Raw genomic sequence first — 16,470 nt, 5'->3', positions numbered from 1 at the left:
TTTAAGTATTTCAGACAAAGATGAACAATGAGGGAAAAGAGCAGTCGGCTCTTTTCAGTGGTTTTATGTCTCAATTCTGACTAAAAATGAACAGATTTGAGTTTTAAAAAGTCTATGAGTCAAGACTAATAAGTCATTATTGACGGAAATATTTCCTGAAAGTTGCAAATTAAAAACAAATATTTGCGATATTTGATCACAGCTGATTTAATTTTCCAGTTCAGGTCGTGATTTAATAACAAAAACCCTCAGAAAAAGACAAAGTTAGAATATTAAAATGGAAAATGTGAGATGCAGCACAAAGTGTTCATCCAGGTTTTTGCTTTTTATTATATTATTTTTTAGTAAAAACCAGGTAAAAAAAAATAATTTGCAATTCTAATTAAAATATGAAGACTCAAAGCTTTGTGACCCGGAAAGTTTAAGACCAGCTGCTAGAAATACAACAAAAACAATTTAAAAAAAAAGATTTTTAGGTTGGTGTAATCAACAATTTGACTTCTAGGTGAACATTTCTAAACAAGATCCAAGCACCACGCTGCCACTGCCGTGCTTTAGGGTGGGTATGACAGTTTTTTCCCAATTTTTTATTCAGTTCTTTATAATAAAATGTCTCAAACATTAAAGTATTGCGGCTTGTTCAGATTCAACTTTACAAATCCCAGATGTGTGGTTATTCCACTTTCAAACAGAAACCAGTTGTCCACCAGTGGGAACAGTGGGAACGTCCCAGTTCAGAGAAAAACAATAATTAAAGCTGCATCTGATCTTTTTTCTCCACAAACATTAAAAATGCTTTTCTCCATTACTTGCTGTGACCAGAGGCTCAACCTGGGGTCTGAGAGGAGTCTATATTTCTATTCATGTATTCATAACCAGGCCCAGTGTCACCGGATCTGAAACAATTTATGGCACAAGAAGGAAAAAAAAGAAGAGATTGAAAACACTCGCCTATGAACCCGGCCAGCATAAAGATATATATAAAAAGGATCATGGCCTGAATGGCAATGACAACATGAAGTCACTCCCGCACAACACTTGATTTGAGGGAGTTAGCTGGCCTCTGTGTCTGACTGAGACTGTTTCTAGATTGTATTTATATCTGCAACAGTCTGTGAACACAAAATATGCTACGCTACACTTGACCCTGTTATATCCTCAGGCAAACTGGCAATTTGCAGACAAATACAGACCTTTACTGCAGCCCCAGAGCCTCCAGCTTCCATCCTTCTCCATATTCCAGCTGTGCTCTGCAGCCTGTCAAGGCGGCAAGGGCCCCGAATTAGCCTCCCATTACAGCTAGGCTCCGGCTCCCCCTAAACTTAACCATTACTGACCATTTGGCATGGCTTCATTATAGAGCCATGCATGTAAAATCAAGTCATGGTCCCTGGCCGTCACATCCAATCTCAAAATACAAGCCGGCCCCGCCCCCGCCTCCGAATCTCCATCTCTCTCTCTTACTTAAGTTCAAGCTTCTCCTTGTTTCATAAAATATGATCTGATTAGAAATAGATTACACACCTTGTTAGCAGAGCGTTTCATATTTGATACAGCGGTGCTTTAAGACGGGCAGCCTCCTTCATGATTCAAAGCGATTGTGGCCTTGTTCTCCGGCCTATTTGTTTAATAAGCTCTGCTACATCAGCGGGCCTTTTAAGTGAACACACTCCCCTGCAGCAAAGGCAAAAGATCAATACCCACACCTGTAAAAAAGAAAATGTAAAAAAGCAACCAAGGAATCACGGTCAAGGATTTTCCCCCTTCCGTGGAATAAGAGGCGAGGTAATCAGGAACAGTTTGGCTGTTTGAAAGCAAATCCACAAACAGGAAGCAGCTTTTATGTGCTGACCTGTAGGGAGAGCTACAGGTCCGCCGTGAAATATTCAGAGCCGATTAGTCCAGCGCTGAGCTTTTTGAATTTTCCGATCCGTATGCAAATGGGATATAATAAACAGAAGGAAGAAAGGCAGAGCGTTGGAGGGTAAATGAATTCATTATATTCCTCACCTCATCTGCTCGCTGATGGAAGACGTCTCGTGTAATCGCCGACGGAGGAGCGAACCTCCTACTGTACCAGGAATAATATCCAATCGCATCGTCTTGAAACGAGCAGAACTCGCCCTCATTTTCCTCTGAACAAAGTCGGAGTAAGAGGGGGATGCTGGGAAGTAATTACCAGTTAGTGAGTCCAGGAGGTTCGTCGGACGAGGCTGGAAAAACTCTGTCCAACCGTTTTTATTACATCATGATTATACAAACATTTCTCACCGCTAATTATTGCCAATCGGCGCCGTTTTGTTTTAGCTGAGCAAACGAACTTCACTGCAAAAACATCAAATATTACCAAGTATTTTTGGTCTAGTTTGTAGTGCAATAAACTTAGTAAACTAACAAACAAGTAACTTCTGAGAAAGGAGTTTTGAATCAATAAAAAAAAAGTATTTGTTCCACAGGCAGATTGTTTCACTTATGGGGAAAATGCCTCGTTATAAATTAATCTCCTGCTTCACACTGCAAAAACACAAAACTGTACAAAGTATTTGTTCTGCTGTAAATATCTCAGTTCAGCTGAAATAAGACAAAACAAGTAACTTGTCAAGAAGCTATTGGAGTTTATTTTAGCTCAATAATTCTTTAACATTTCTGAAAAAGTTCCACAGATGATTTTAGTTATCAGAAGACATTTTTCTCAGATTATAACTGGATTAATCAGCCAGTTGAACTGGTACGTTTCATCAATATTAATGAATTACTGACTTAAACAAAGCTCCTATGTGTTGTTCAAAAGTTACTTGTAAGTTATTTGAATTTGAAATTGGACAAAATTACTTTTGCTATGTTGGGGATTATTTTATTCATTAAAAGGACATAAATGTCTTGTTGTAAATGAAATAATAGTGGAAATAGTGTTTTTCATTAATATTAAGGAATTATTAACTTTAAAAAGCTCCTGTTTCTTGCTGAAAAGCTACATGTAAGTTGGTTTTGTTGTTATTTGTGCTAGAAACTAAACCAAAGATACTTTTTGCAGCGTTCAGACGGGACTAGAGATATTTGATGACCGTCGTCTCTTTTTTCCTTCCTTTGGTTGTTGATCCGTCTGTTTTCTCCACGGCGTAACGTCCGACCGGCCGCCTACGCCAGCCGCAGTCTCGATGGGCGTCGACGGGGGAGACATAACACCCACCAGCTTTACACGGGGGTCACGGGAGGTCCATCATTACCAAGCCATAGCGGTGATCACGGCAGTAATATAGAACTATACCGCAGCAATTACACTAATGGAAACGTCCCTATTTCTTCTGGCGAGACTCGGCGCTCGCCCCCGCGGGCCCCCCCCTGGAAACGCCACTGGAGACGCGAAGTGGAGAGGAGGTAATGGTGGAGGCCCATTGATCCTCATTGCCACCTGCTCTATGGCTCCGCCGAGGATGGGCGGGGAGGCAGAGGCCTCCATCTGGGGAGAGATCAACGCCGACTCCCCGGCTCTCAGGCATATGGATAAGAGTCTTTTTCTAGTCTTGCACTACTTAACCAGCACACATTAGCACAATATGGCCGGATGGGGGGGCGTAAGGCGTGCATACATGCAGACTTTATCACACAGAGAGTGCTTCCACGCCGAAAGGGCGTGAAGTCGTTAACTCAGAGTCTGCAGTGATCGGCTTCTTTGGGGGAGGCCAGGTGAGAAAAAGGACAAAAAGCATCAATATGAGGAAAAAAAGCTTCATATAAACTGACAGGAATCTGGGAATTAAACCCGAAACCAAATGTTGTGATGAGAACTGAGACAATCTGGGCCTAACGGAGGGCAAAGCTGGAAAATACGGAGCCCCTAAGGGGACATGGAGAAAAAAACAAAAGGAAAGAAATCCCGACTTATTATCTCAAAAGTCGGGATCTCGAGATAATAAGTCGGGATTTCTTTCCTTTTGTTTTTTTCTCCATGTCCTCTTAGGGGCTCCGTAGGAAAAAGACGTTTAAATGTAAAAGTTTTGGGTGTCAGGACAGAATCAACCTCATCTGGTCTTTAGTAGCTTCTAAAATAAAAATATATATATTTAAATCATTTTTATTAAACAAAGATAAAAACATATTGGGGGCAAATTCTTTATTTTTACAAAGCTTTAAACCAAGTTCAGCTCTTGGATATGGAGAAGTTTCTGGTCCACAGCATCACTCCTCCACCACTGTGCTGACTGATCTGTGTTCTTTACTCATTTTGATTATGAATGTGGACAAAACAAAACACGATGGTCGATTTCACACTGCAAAAACTCAAAATTGTACCAAGTGTTTCTGTCTCGTGTCTAATGCAAATATTTTAGTTCACTTGAAATAAGACAAAACTTCAAAAGAAACTTTTCAGGAGGACACAGGAGCTTTAAGTCATCAATACTGATTTTAAAAAAGTACTAGCAGGTTATTTCACTTATAAAATTAGATTTTTCCCATCTAACCCTAATCTGCCAGTGGATCTAGTCATTTTTTAACCAATCGGTTAATTTGATCAGATGATATTTCCTCTAATCTGATCTGTGGAAGCAGAAAGAAAACCTGGATTCTCTCACAAAGCTTTTCCATCTTTCTTTAATAAATAATGGCAGTGAAGAATCTGCTGTTTGTGTAAACTTCAAGTCCAATTTAAATAAGCGGTAAAATCTAGATTTGTTTTTATTGTATGTGAACGCAGGAACTGAAACAGGACGCACTTGTTTTATTTAACGGTCACACAGATGTGTAAATAAAGTCCAAAGTGAAATATCTGCAATTATAGATAAGCATGTAATATTAAACAGAGCATTAAAGGAGATCAGCGTGATTTAACTGGACCGTTTTGTGTTTTCAGCCTCTGTAAATCAGAGGAAAGAAGCGAATCTGTGCTTTGCACGACATGCGGAAACCACATGCGAAGCAGCAGCTGCAGCTCTGGTCCCGGAGCAGCTGAACACAACGGCAGCTCACACACTTTCTGTCTTTACCTTCTGCTCTAACTGTATCATTCATACAAAATTCACACCGCTTCTCCATGTACATCTTTGTTTTGTTTTTATAAATCAGTGAGAAAAAAAAACTTGCAAGATTCGATCAATATTTACATTTTTATGCATAATTTATAAATATTTCCACCTTCTTTCATGGTTCAAGCACAAATAAAACACATCGCCTGAGCGACCCACCCGAGATCAGCTTGCAGCATTTCTACTGCTGTTCACACCCAGTTCACTCCTTTCACCTTCTTTCCAAATGTTTTAAGCCCAACGGAGTGCGCCGTTTCGCCTGCAATTGTTTCCAACTGAACAATAAGTGCAAGAAAAGAGTAAAATAAAAAACCCACAGCAGATCTGAGGGGATAAAAGCTGTACGGATGCATGTAATCGGTTTGTTTTGGAGGATTTAGTGTCCGGAGCAAAGTGGAGGCTGTTAAAAGGAAACACAAAAACAGCAGAAACACTTGCAGCATGTCCACAGTGATTTCAATGTTCCGTCTCATTATTGTCGAGAGGAGAAGCTGCAGATAAATTACCTCTATATAAGCTGCACAACACTGACATCTGTCTTTTATGCCTGACAGAGTTGAGCTGCTCTAAAAATTTTAAAGCCTTAAAATGCTGAAGGAGGACGAAGAAAAGAGAAAACATTAAAAATGTCTCTTTTTTTCTGCACAACCAGAAGAAACTTGTTTGGTTCATCAAATCAAGGTTCCTCCGACAGAACAGACGCGGTTTTTACCACCATCTTGTCCTAGTAGTTATTACCTCATTGTGTTTCTTTCTTAAACAGAAGCAATTTCCTTGTTCCTTAAACCAATTCTAAACTAAAATTTGTTCCCACAGCCCCCATAAATCCGCAGTAAAACTTTTAATCTTTAAAATGCCACATTTTCTAAACGTTTTTGGTTTCAAAGCTGCAGATCAGGTTTGATTTATTTTACCGAAACCTGTCAGCCGTATGTGTAAGAACAGAAACTCTCCAGCCTGGTGTCTGGATGTGGGACGTTTTCTCAGCGCGGCGAACAAACAGGACCATGTTTACGGAGTCTGACCTGCCCAGCTGGGGGTCTCCATGTACAGGTGAAGCCGGTCGGCCTGGAGCGGGGTCACACGACTCGCTGCTGCTGCCAAAGGTGCTGAAGAACCTGCAAAACACAGGAAAGGGGAAAGAAATCAATAATAAGTCCAAATAAATACAACACCTAGAAAGTTGTTCTCACATATCCTTAAAGTTTTATTTGTTAGTTTGGTTAATTCTGCCTTAAAAGCTGAATTTAGCATCAGTGAGGAGATCAGCTCAGGTGTTTGGTTTGCAAATAAACTAATAATCCATTTTCTTTTCAAAAAAAGAAAATAAAGATTTTGCTGCTAAAAACACATCAGCACAATGTAGGACTAACATGCTGATTATTTTTAATTAATAATTGGATATCAAAAGTGTTTCATACATTTTTGTTTTTTGTAAAATTTGAACCAGGTGAAGCTAAAATAACTAAATAACTAAATAAATCTGTTTTGGGTAAAACAGATTTACAGATAAAAAAAATGTTTTTCATCCTTAAATACATTTTCTTTATGGGTTTGGCTCAACTCTGAGTGTGTGTTCTCCAGTTAACGATCAATCAATTAAAATCATTTGTTGTCAATTACTTCAATAATTGATTAAACTGATTGATTGTTTCAGATTAAATTCCTAAATGCGATGCTACTTCACACGCTATTGGCTGGTGTCTGCAGAGCAGCCAATCCAGACGCTGCGTTCCTTTTCCTCGACACCGATTGGCTGAGAGATCAAAGGAGAATGTAGATGCTGTCTTTCCATGACGCGTATCAACACCTGTTCAGGTTTATCTGGAGTTTGAACTATTAACATATAAAATTACGTGCATTTTTGAGGTGGGCAAGTATTAATAGGCGGTTGAGGGAAATTATTAAATTGCAAACTGAGAAGTAAAACATTTGGTTTGGAGTTTAACTGAAAACAAAAAAACATTTCTTGGGTTTTAGAATGTTTGCTGCTCCTGATTATCTACAGTAAATATTTGGATGTTTTTCTGCAGGAACGCTGCCTTTCACATTTAATCCTGCAACTTGCTCATGTCCTGAATACAGTCTCTGTGTTTTTTTTTTTCATAAAAAAAGCATCAATTGCAGCAGAAACGCCTACAGAAGAAAACCCGAGTCAAAGCCAGGAGAGAAGTATTGTTGCAGAGCCTGTTATCTGTGATTTGAACCACAGGAAACTTGATTTTATTTGACGAACCTAACAGCCTCCGTGTTGCTGCGCTGCAGCAGATCCGAGGTGGGAGAAAAGCCGATGAGGGTTTGTTGTCTTTAGGGAGTTTCTCACATCCACGTTTCCCCAGAGAGCCTCGTTGTTTATCCCAGCACTTACTGCTGCGTTGCTTAAGCTCGGCTGACGTGTTTCTCTGAATTTAGAGATCTCAACAGCTATTATTTAATTTCCAACACATTTAAAGTGCTTTTCCTGCCTTTAAGTAAGAGCATTTGTAACTGGAGTAACTCAGACTGAAAGTGCGTTTGTGCAGCAGCGCCCTTATAGCAGGCGCATATATCCGAGTGTTGCTGCATGTTTTTGCCTCCGTTTGTGACTGTTCCCATAAAGCCGGAGCTTTTCTGCTGACTGGTGGATCTTCGCAGGCCTCAGGTTGGCTGTTGCCCAGCAGCCCAGCCGGTGAACCGCAGAGAGAGCGCATTGATTTCATCCCAGCAGAAATCCCTGCTCCGGTTCCCGCCTCGCTACCCCGCCCAGCACCTGATTAAGCATTCGCAGGGAGCCATGCCAACACAATTTGTCATTTATCAAAAGTAATTAAAAGCAATTTCTTTTCTCTTGTTGATTGGGAATTGACTAATTGTTGAGTCGGTGAAAACGGGGGAATAAAAAACAGAGAAGGATGAATTTTACATAAACTCAGAGGAAAACATAAATGCTGTAAAACGAGGGCCAGACATCTGGCTCTGTGATTTTCCTCTACATGATTATGACTGCAAACCGAAACAGTAGTTGAGCGCATTCTGATATATATATACAGCCCATAGGCAGTAAATAATATATTAGAAACAGCATATTGACTAGCTGACTTAAAAGGGTGTTTTCACTTCAAGTTGTGTGAACACCAGAGTGGGAGGAAAATACAAACACTGGTTGGTTACTTGTTAGGAGAAAACGAGAAAAAAAGCGTCTCGCCAAAAGAGATATTTGAGCCAGTGAACATCAGAGAGTTGGAGCGATTGAAGTGACGGTGCAGAGGAGGGAGGAGGACGAGGCGAAGCCATCCTGCAGCCGGGGTTACAGCCGGTCTGTCCAATGAAACCAAGCAATACCATCTCAACATTATCGGTAACAACCTCTGAATGCACCATTACCTTCTATGAGGGCAGAATGAAATGTCAGAATTGATTCGAGAGGGGAGGGTTGAGATAAAAGCGGGCCAACTGCGGTGGACATTTTGTTTCTGCGGCCCTTTATTTGGCGTCCCTGGATCATTAGCAGACGGAGAAGAGGGAACTGGAGGAACATGAAGGAGGCGTGGGCGGCCGTCCTCTCTCACCAACACGGAGAACACGAACGCAACATGAAGAGGCGAAGAACCAGCTGAATCTCACATGATGCAGTCGGTATCTCCACCTGAGCGGACCAAGGATTTATTCGATTCTTTGTCAACAAATTGAGTCGCTACTTCAATGAGGCGTCATGAATAACCCCCTCCAAAGGCTGCAGACGGACACGCTGCGCCATCACTGCCAGGGAGGGCAGAAATAATTGGGCTACAGTGAAAGAAGCCGGCACTCACGTCTCAGCCGAGACAGTTCAGAATACCTAATTGAACCTCTTATTCTTCTGCCTTTTGTTTACATTCTCATTCATCATAAAAAAAAACTCACTTATGCTCTCCAACGTGTATGGTTATTAATGTTCTAATTATGATTTTCCCCTCCAATCTTTTGCCGTGCAATTTGGGTGATGTATGTTTGAACAACACAGCGAGTCCCGCTGGAAATAAATGCAGTAGCACACCTTCTCCAGGGAGCCCTCTGATGGAGAGGGAAAGCTCGTCACCGTTTGTCTATACGCGGGGATTTATGCCGGCTCACTGAGCTCCCGCCATTATCTCTGTTCGACGTGGATTTTCAAGCACAGCAAAACCGTCTCCCTCCTAAAAACACCACAAGTCAGCCACGTTTGTCAAGTCACAAGTCCTCACTTGCCAAAACTGTGTTAATAAAACAGCTCAGCTAACTACACATGCAGTGATTTAGCTAAATGGATCAGTAAATTATTGTAGATTCAACAAAATAAAAAGGTTGTGTGGGTTTGCTTTATTACAAGAAATTAATAGTTGACGAACTTTATAGTCAAGAACTGGATTTGAATAATTTACAAAGTTATACTCTGTTTGATAGGTGACCAAAGTTGCAACATTTGTTACATTTTCAGATGGTTTGGTTAATTTTCAAATAACAAAACCCTTTGAGCAACGTGTTCCCCTCCTCGCCTGTGGGGGCGCTGCACCAAAAACCACCGAAGTTAACGACACAAAAACCTCTGAAGGCACTGAGCCAAACCTCCTTCTTCATGAAATGTAAACAAAAATGATTTTAGCGGTTGTTTGATTCCTCTTTTGTATTTGGTGAAAGGCCAGTCGAGCAATTTCTGCTGCTAGCGTTAGCCTAGCATGTTTGTTTTGTGTTTGTCAGTGTGAATGGGTGAATGCAGCCCTAATGTAAAACACTTTGGGTGGTCAAAATGTCTGCTATGTCCAGTCCATTCATCAGTTCATATTAATTTAAAAACAGGACTGTTTCCACTGCCACATCTTTACTCTTATGACACGACTTGACTCCTTTGTTATAAGTGAAATAATCTACTTTAACATTCTTAATTTAAGAAACCAAGCACCTTTTTCACATTATTATTTAGGAGCTATTGACCCAAAACAAGCTCCAGTATCTTGCTGAAAAGTTAGTGTTGTCTTATGTCAAGTATATTAAGATATTTACACAAGAAACCAGACAAAAATACTTGCTAAGATTATTTATTTGTGCAGATTTCAATATTGAGAGCATGTAGCACCACCTAGCTGCTGCTACCCATCCTAGCAGCAGTTTGGCAAGAATCAGGCAGATTTTAGTGTATTTTAGTGGAGCAGATATAATATAGTTTTGTTTCTGGACATGTACCTGAGCAGCTTCCTTTCCCCCACCACTGCAGGTGTGATTAGCTAAGCAGAAGGAGATGATATCAGCGAGAGGCTTGAGCAGCTCCTGCAGAGCGGGTGAGAGGGTCCTGTACTGCCTGGAGCAGAAAGCCTTCTTCAAGGCTCTTCCTCTGAGCACTTTTAAAAGAGCACAAATTAGGTGTGAGGAACGCCTGCGTCGACGCACAAAGCCAAGAAGTGGAAGGAAACGGATGAAAAAGATCCTGGGGAAGGGGGGCAGGACCCCGAGTGACAGCGGAGAAACGGACGGCTGGAAATAAGCTCTCACTTTCAAACGTTTACGGCAGCTCAAATATCTGATGATACCTCTCATAGCTTTTAATCTTTAATGTGAAAAATTAATCATCCCATTCATTATTTTAATAGCTGTCATTTTTCTCTCCCCAAAGTGATGATTTATAACCATTAAGCCCTGTGTAGGCCTGTGTGAGAGGGATTTATCGTAATGTTTGCACCAGGTAGCCTCCAACCATATTTCATTACTCTGACAAGCCATTAAAATGCCCTGGTGATTAAACAACAGCTCTGAGGTCAGTGTGTGAAGCTGTTTCTTTACCCATGCTGGAGCGCGGCGGCGGCGGCGGCGCAGGCAGGGACCGCTAGCCTAACAAAGCCCTCTTCCTGCCCCGGCTCCCTCCAGACTGCCAATCCCAGTTATAGATCTGCCTCTGGGCCTGTGTGGGAGCGCGGCGGGGCCAGAGGAGAGGAACGCACACGCACCGAGGCGACGGTGAAGTAACGTTAAGAATGGGGCTATTACGGCTGTTTTCCTTTGTGGTTTGAGACTGTGATAACTGCACTTAGAGGAAAAACTCCACACTAAGATCCTCTCATGTCCATCCATCTGCAGAGCGCTGCGTTTTCCTGCCAGGAGAGGTTTCCCATGATGCTTTGCTCTGCTCACTCCTCACACCCCTCCTCTGGTTATTGGTTTGCAACAGATCCCAACATAAAGACGGGTTTCTGCAGCAGCGCTTCTCTCCAGGGTTCGTCAAGTTTCTTGGAAATAGTAATTAGTAAATAATTACTGATTAATTCCCCAAGTAAATATTCAATCAATAAAGTTTATTTGTAAAGCACATGGCAGTTCAAGGTTCATAAAAACACAAAAATGCAAAGTGAGAACTCACAGTTGAAGAATTACACACAGAAGTGTCGACGGTTGTTGTGACTTCCTGCCCTGATTAAAGCATTACTGATGCATTATGGGTATAAAAAGTCCATGACACTGTGTCTTGTGATCAAACTCATTTGGTTCTGATCTCCCGCCCCCTGATCCATGATGCTCTCACAGCTCAGAGGCTTCCAGCACCTTCTGGAGCAGCTGGGTCCGTTTAGTCACACGGACATCCGTCCTCGAATGTGGACGAGGTTCCACATCCATAATTAATACGCCGTTATTTGCACAAAGCTGATCCACAGACTGAGGATTTACTGTTGTTTGGGAAATATTAGCGCGGTGAGGCTCCTGCACAAAGCGAAGACGACGACCCTGAAGAAAGTCCAACCGTGTTTCACTGCAAAAACACAAAATCCTACCAAGGATTTCTGGTTTCCAGTATTTATCTTAGCTATAAGATAAGTTAATAACTTATCTTATATCTTATACAATTTTAACAATATTGAGATGCACCAGTGTGTTGTCTGATTTTAGTAAATCAGACTAAATTAACCCTAAAGTAACTTTTGAGCTTGTTTTGAGTCAATGATATTTTAATATTGATGGAAAAGTACAAGTTCCACTTACAGGTTATTTCACATATTATTACATGGGGAAAAATCTGCCTGTGGAACTAGATTAATATTAGGGAATTATTGACTTAAATCAAGATGAAAAGTTAATTGTAAGTTAGTTTGTTGTCTTTCAAGTGAACTAAGACATTTGCACAGGAATCTAGACAAACATTCCTGGTGATGTTTTGTGTTTTTGCAGAGGGAAGTGCAGTTCTGCAGGACTTTTTATGCCATTCCCTGGTTTGTTTTTGTAAAAACGACGTTGAAGGGACGAGCAGTTGAGACGCAGGCAGCGCTGAAGCCGCTGTGGAGCCGGAGGAAGCTTCAGTCCTTCATATATGTTCATGTCTAATGTCCAGAGCCCAATGAGCTGGATTGATCACTGATGCCACATCTGACAGTGACTGACAGCGGCTGTAATTGCTATGTTTGCTTTGGGAGGAGAGCAAACAACCGTGCTGGGACTGGTGTTTGTAACAGGCTGGCGTTTCTCAATTACCTCGAAATCCAACTCTGGATATTGCATTATTGCACACAATGGCCGCCGCCGCGCTGCCTGAATGCCTGAGTGCTGTTAGCTACTTGACTAATGGATGGGATCAGTTCTCTTCATGACATGATGGTGTCATGACAAAGCAAACACCTGCTCTCGTTTCAGAGTGCCGTTCAAGCGCGAACACTCGTAACTGATATCCAACCCTCAATTCAGCCCTTTTTCCCCCCATAATTTAAGTTAATTATCTAATTATGCGATGGCTCAACTTTATTCGGTCGCACGATGGCTTCTTTGTTCAACGGAAAGTCGTTTGGCACAAATACAACGGTGGCAGCACAATACGAGCCGCTGAAAAAGGCAACACAAGCAGAAATCTTGCTGAAATTATTCATAGTTAAGAATTTGAATCAGCAGGAAAACTGAATTGCAAACTCTGAATTATTTTCCCAATCATCTAAGGATGATTAATCACTAGACTAATGTTTTATTTAAACTTTTGTTCTGGTTTAGTTCGACAATCCAGTTAAACGAAGACCTGAGCGGTATGATAATAGTGGAGAAGTTGTTGGACATTTAGCTTCAGCAGTGTTTAAATATTAACTTTAAACTGTAAGGCAGGAACGATTAAAGGTGAGATAAATAAGCTAATATTCTAGCTCTTACAGGAAACCTTTAACTATTTAAAGGCATTTCAAGGATTTAGAGACATCACTGCTGCAAAAACAGTTGAGAAAAAGAAAGTTTGTTGAAAATAACCAGAAGTTCAAACATCTTTTCATTCCTGTTAATCTGCGCTGACTCTAGAAGCTGAAGCTTTTAACATTTCTCAAAAGGTTTCAGCTCCTTACATCACATCATTCCTGTTTCTATCAGGTGCTTTTTTACAATCTAGCATCATTTTTGAGCTGACAGTTTCTAACCTTCCTTCCTGTTTACTCTAATTACTCCTATCCAACACTTCAGAGTTTCTTCAAGTCTCCTTCCTGGTCTCCTGTCCTCCACATCGTCCTTCTACTGCAGAGTTTTATCCGTTTAAAAGGAGGGATTACTTCCTACTGTCACCCTGAGCTTCATGCAGCCTGCTTCTTTCTAATTAGGATGATAATAGATCCTATAAGGCTGCAGATAATGATTAATGAGATTTTAAAAAATCTTATTTTATATTAGAAATAATTACATTTCCTGACATAGCTGCACAGTGGTGCAGTTGGTAGAGCTGTTGCCTTGCAGCAAGAAGGTTCTGGGTTCGATTCCCGGCCCCGGTCTTTCTGCATGGAGTTTGCATGTTCTCCCTGTGCATGGTGGGTTTTCTCCGGGTACTCCGGTTTCCTCCCATAGTCCAAAAACATGACTGTCAGGTTAATTGGCCTCTCTAAATTGCCCCTAGGTGTGAGTGTGTGTGTGTGGTTGTGTGTCTCTGTATTGCCCTGCGACAGACTGGCGAGCTGTCCAGGTGACCCCGCCTCTCGCCTGGAACGTTAGCTGGAGAGGCACCAGCAACCCTCCCGACCCCACTGAGGGACAAGGGTAAAGAAAATGGATGGATGGATGGATGGATGGACTACATTTCTTTTTTTACTTTATTGCCTAAATTGCTACATCACAGCAGTGTTTCAGTCAACACTTGATCGCTTGTAGCAAAGCATCCGAAGCTAAAGAATTACTTCTAAAGCTCCACTATTTCAAAACAGCTGATTATTTTTAATTAATAATAGGAAAGCAAAATATGGAAGAAAGTTAAGGCCACTAAAAACTATTAAATATTATTATTATTATTAGAAAATTTGAACTTGAGTAGTGTGGGTAGAGCAGAAGAAGAAGGTTTCTTAAATGCCAACTCTGTATATTTTTTGTACCATTTTGACTTAATTACTGCTCTGGTTATAAACTATTACAAACTTATAAGATATTTTTTTCAATAATCGATTAACCCGATTATTTGTTTCGACCCTGATCTCCAGTTTGTGCCTGTATTTGTTCAGATTCTCAGCCGGATGCTGAGGTTCGAGTCGACATATTTCAGCCGCATTCGTTCAGATTTCATGCATTTTTGACCATTTCATGAACCCTACAGGCTCCTGTAGAGAACACAACATTAAACCATCATAAAATAAATAAAACAGTTACATTATTAAACCGCTTGTCAGTTTACAGAAGGAGTAAGCTGCTTTAAAATGCACTCATGGCTGTAAGCACTTCCAAAAGTTACTTGAGGACACAGGAAAAGTGAAGAACTTGCCTTTTCCGCTGGTTCTGAAGGGTTAAAGCATATTAAACAGCAGAAATGTATATAGACAGATAGATGGGGTTTCAGCCTGTGTTGTTAACATTTACAGCTCCTGTTCCTGAGGGAGAGGAGTGATCATCAGTGAAATCACCCTCATAGATTTGAAAGCCAGGCCTAAAAATGGGAACATATACTACAGGCAATGATTTCTGCCGTTTTATTCGTCCTGAAGCCTGGATGCGGCGCGCGCCGATGTTGGAACATCCCGTTTCTGCTCGCTACGACAGTTTAACACTTGTGACAGAGTCGGAGGAGAAGCTGCAGACGGGGGGAAATTAGCATTCTAATGCGTCTACCATCTCGTGTTTGTTGTGTCCCTGATGAGAAGCAGGGAAAAAACAGCGCTAATTTGTAATAGATATCAAAATTCCCAGCATTAAAAACTTCATTACAGAAAATACAACAGTGATAAACGGCTTATAAGCCGTTTCTGCAGACGACTGTCGTTTTCTGCCAACCAGAAAAAGGGGATATTTAGTATCCAGATGTACTTATGAATGCATGAGGAGGAGGAAGAGGAGGAGGGAGGAAGATGCTTGTAATTCAGTTTTTTTTTTTGTTTTTTTTTTCCCCCCGCAACTTAGCAAATTTTCATCTATCAGCAAAGCACATTAAATCCCAGCTGGTCAGATGCTAGACTCCTGATGTTCTGCTTTAGACATGAAACAAACGACTGGTGGAATGAAAGCGCTTCTCGGAGCAGACTCCAATTAAAAATACATGTTTGAATGAATCTTGGTGGGGATGACAACTTTTAGCAGATTCTTCTTGAACTTTTAATGTCCCCAGCCCCGACTTCAAAAGGGAAATTAAATATTAAGGCTATTATCTAAGCTGCTCCTAATATTATTCAAGCGTAGGTTATTTATAAAGTACAGTAATAACAAAGTTATATAAGCATTTTTCTCCTTTTTCAGCCGGCATGGGGATCAGAAGGTAGCTGGTTTCTGGTTTTGCAACCTAAAACGAGTATCTAATTTATATATTTGCTGCAGTAAACCCAACGAGATCTGCTAGATTTATTACAGCAGTCCGAGCCGGAAATGTAAATATATTTATGATTTATGACTGCAGGGAAATAGATCATATTTAATACAGTGGATGTAAGGAGTAGCTCAATTTTTGGCAGCGGCCCGTGCATACTCAACATAATTTGTGCATTTGTAGAGGAAAAAAAAAACAAACAAACAAACAGTAAATTATTATTTTCTCTGATTGCGAAGAATCCCAGTAAATCTGGCCCACCTAATGTGGATCGCCAGTGTTTACCCAGCAGCAAGACGGTAAATACTCTGGCTGACATTTGAGCGAGGTTAGTGTGCTCAGAGAGCAAAACGGAAGTGGAGGCTCAGATGAATTTGTCTGACAAATGCTCCTGGAGTATGTGTTGTCGAATGTGCTTCGGCACGGCCCTGGACTGGGATTTGAGCGCGACTGAAGCCAAGCAAAGCATGCCAGATCACTAATTGCACAATTTAAAACCAAAGTCTCTGGCAGCTTGTCGTTTGAAATGGAGAGAAGAGCCACTGCTTAATCACTGAGCTCAACACAGATCTGCAAGGCTCTCCACCAAGGAGCCCCAGAGGCTCATGGCTGAAGTTCAGTGTCAACAGCCAAAGCAAAGAAAGACGTGATTGGCTCGTTTCTGCCGCAGCTGTAATAGAGAAGGTTTTATGAGGAGTTTCGGCCCGTGATTGGGCCGCTGAACGACTT

At 41.2% G+C, this 16,470-nt stretch overlaps 1 protein-coding gene across 14 annotated transcripts in view; it reads right to left on the bottom strand.

The window, feature by feature from the left end:
- The window catches only part of rbfox3a (RNA binding fox-1 homolog 3a), a 553,564-nt gene that overhangs the window by 240,578 nt on the left and 296,516 nt on the right, over positions 1-16,470 (bottom strand). For all 14 annotated transcript variants that reach the window (XM_017306228.2, XM_081610324.1, XM_017306225.2 and 11 more), the window contains one exon: positions 6,050-6,142. In XM_017306228.2, coding sequence (XP_017161717.1) covers positions 6,050-6,071 — 22 coding nt within the window. In that variant the 5' untranslated portion in view covers positions 6,072-6,142. Of the gene's footprint in view, positions 1-6,049; positions 6,143-16,470 lie in introns of those variants that run through there.

Source organism: Poecilia reticulata, chromosome 8 (assembly GCF_904066995.2).
Source record: "Poecilia reticulata chromosome 8, P_reticulata-male-v2, whole genome shotgun sequence".
NCBI lineage: Eukaryota > Metazoa > Chordata > Actinopteri > Cyprinodontiformes > Poeciliidae > Poecilia > Poecilia reticulata.
Note: the sequence above shows the minus strand (reverse complement) of the source record. Positions and strands in the feature narration are given on the sequence as shown.